Source organism: Penaeus monodon, chromosome 33 (assembly GCF_015228065.2).
Source record: "Penaeus monodon isolate SGIC_2016 chromosome 33, NSTDA_Pmon_1, whole genome shotgun sequence".
Lineage (NCBI taxonomy): Eukaryota > Metazoa > Arthropoda > Malacostraca > Decapoda > Penaeidae > Penaeus > Penaeus monodon.
The window spans coordinates 36,105,718-36,106,418 of NC_051418.1; the positions used below are offsets into that span (position 1 = coordinate 36,105,718).

The following is a 701-nucleotide window of genomic DNA, read 5'->3' on the forward strand; positions in this document are numbered from 1 at the left end:
AATTTGGTTTAAGATGCATATACTAAACAGTTGTTTTAACATTACTGCTGTGATTGAGGAACCAAACTTTTAGCCTCATTTGCAGGAATATCATATGCTGCTACCAAAGTTTTAGGAGGTGGGAAAATTATGTTTCCTGTGCTTCTAATTTTTCCTCTGAGTGATTGACTGACCTTGTGCTGCAGTCTGTGCACAGTCCAGTATGGCATCATAAGTTCCTGTTGCAGGGGTGTAAATTTCACTGCTAAGCATGCTCCACAAGTAGCAGAGATAAGGCAATGGAGATGAAGAAACAGAAGTGGCTGGTGTTGTTGAGTAAACTCAGTCAATATCAAACAAATAAATACTGATGAAATTACAAAGTCCTGGGCATAAATAGGCTGGTTGCAGTAGAAACCCTCAGGTAAGGTCCTGGTGAGATAGGTAATGATTGACAGTGCCAAGAATGTTCATGTCACTTTAGGGTCACCAGTGTAGTAAAGAAAACATGTATGGTCAAGTATTAATTTAGGAGACAAATGGTAAATGTATTTCAGTCAATGTCAAGCTGATGAGTGCTGGCAAAATTATCCAGCAGGTCCCAGAAAGGATAGCAGTAATTAGGGGGTGCCAACAGCCAAACCAAGCACATCTGGTAAAGGCCTACTTAAGTTCTATGATCTGGAAATTTGGCGGAACACTGACTCTAACACACTTCACTG

The 701-nt window shown here is 40.4% G+C and overlaps 2 protein-coding genes across 3 annotated transcripts in view; both read left to right on the forward strand.

The window, feature by feature from the left end:
* Window positions 1-701, forward strand: part of LOC119594446 — a 56,086-nt gene that overhangs the window by 43,997 nt on the left and 11,388 nt on the right. The window lies entirely within an intron of this gene.
* Window positions 8-701, forward strand: part of LOC119594447 — a gene marked incomplete in the record, with an annotated part of 1,300 nt that continues 606 nt past the window's right edge. The window contains 1 exon segment of the mRNA XM_037943506.1: window positions 8-701. Coding sequence (XP_037799434.1) covers window positions 551-701 — 151 coding nt within the window.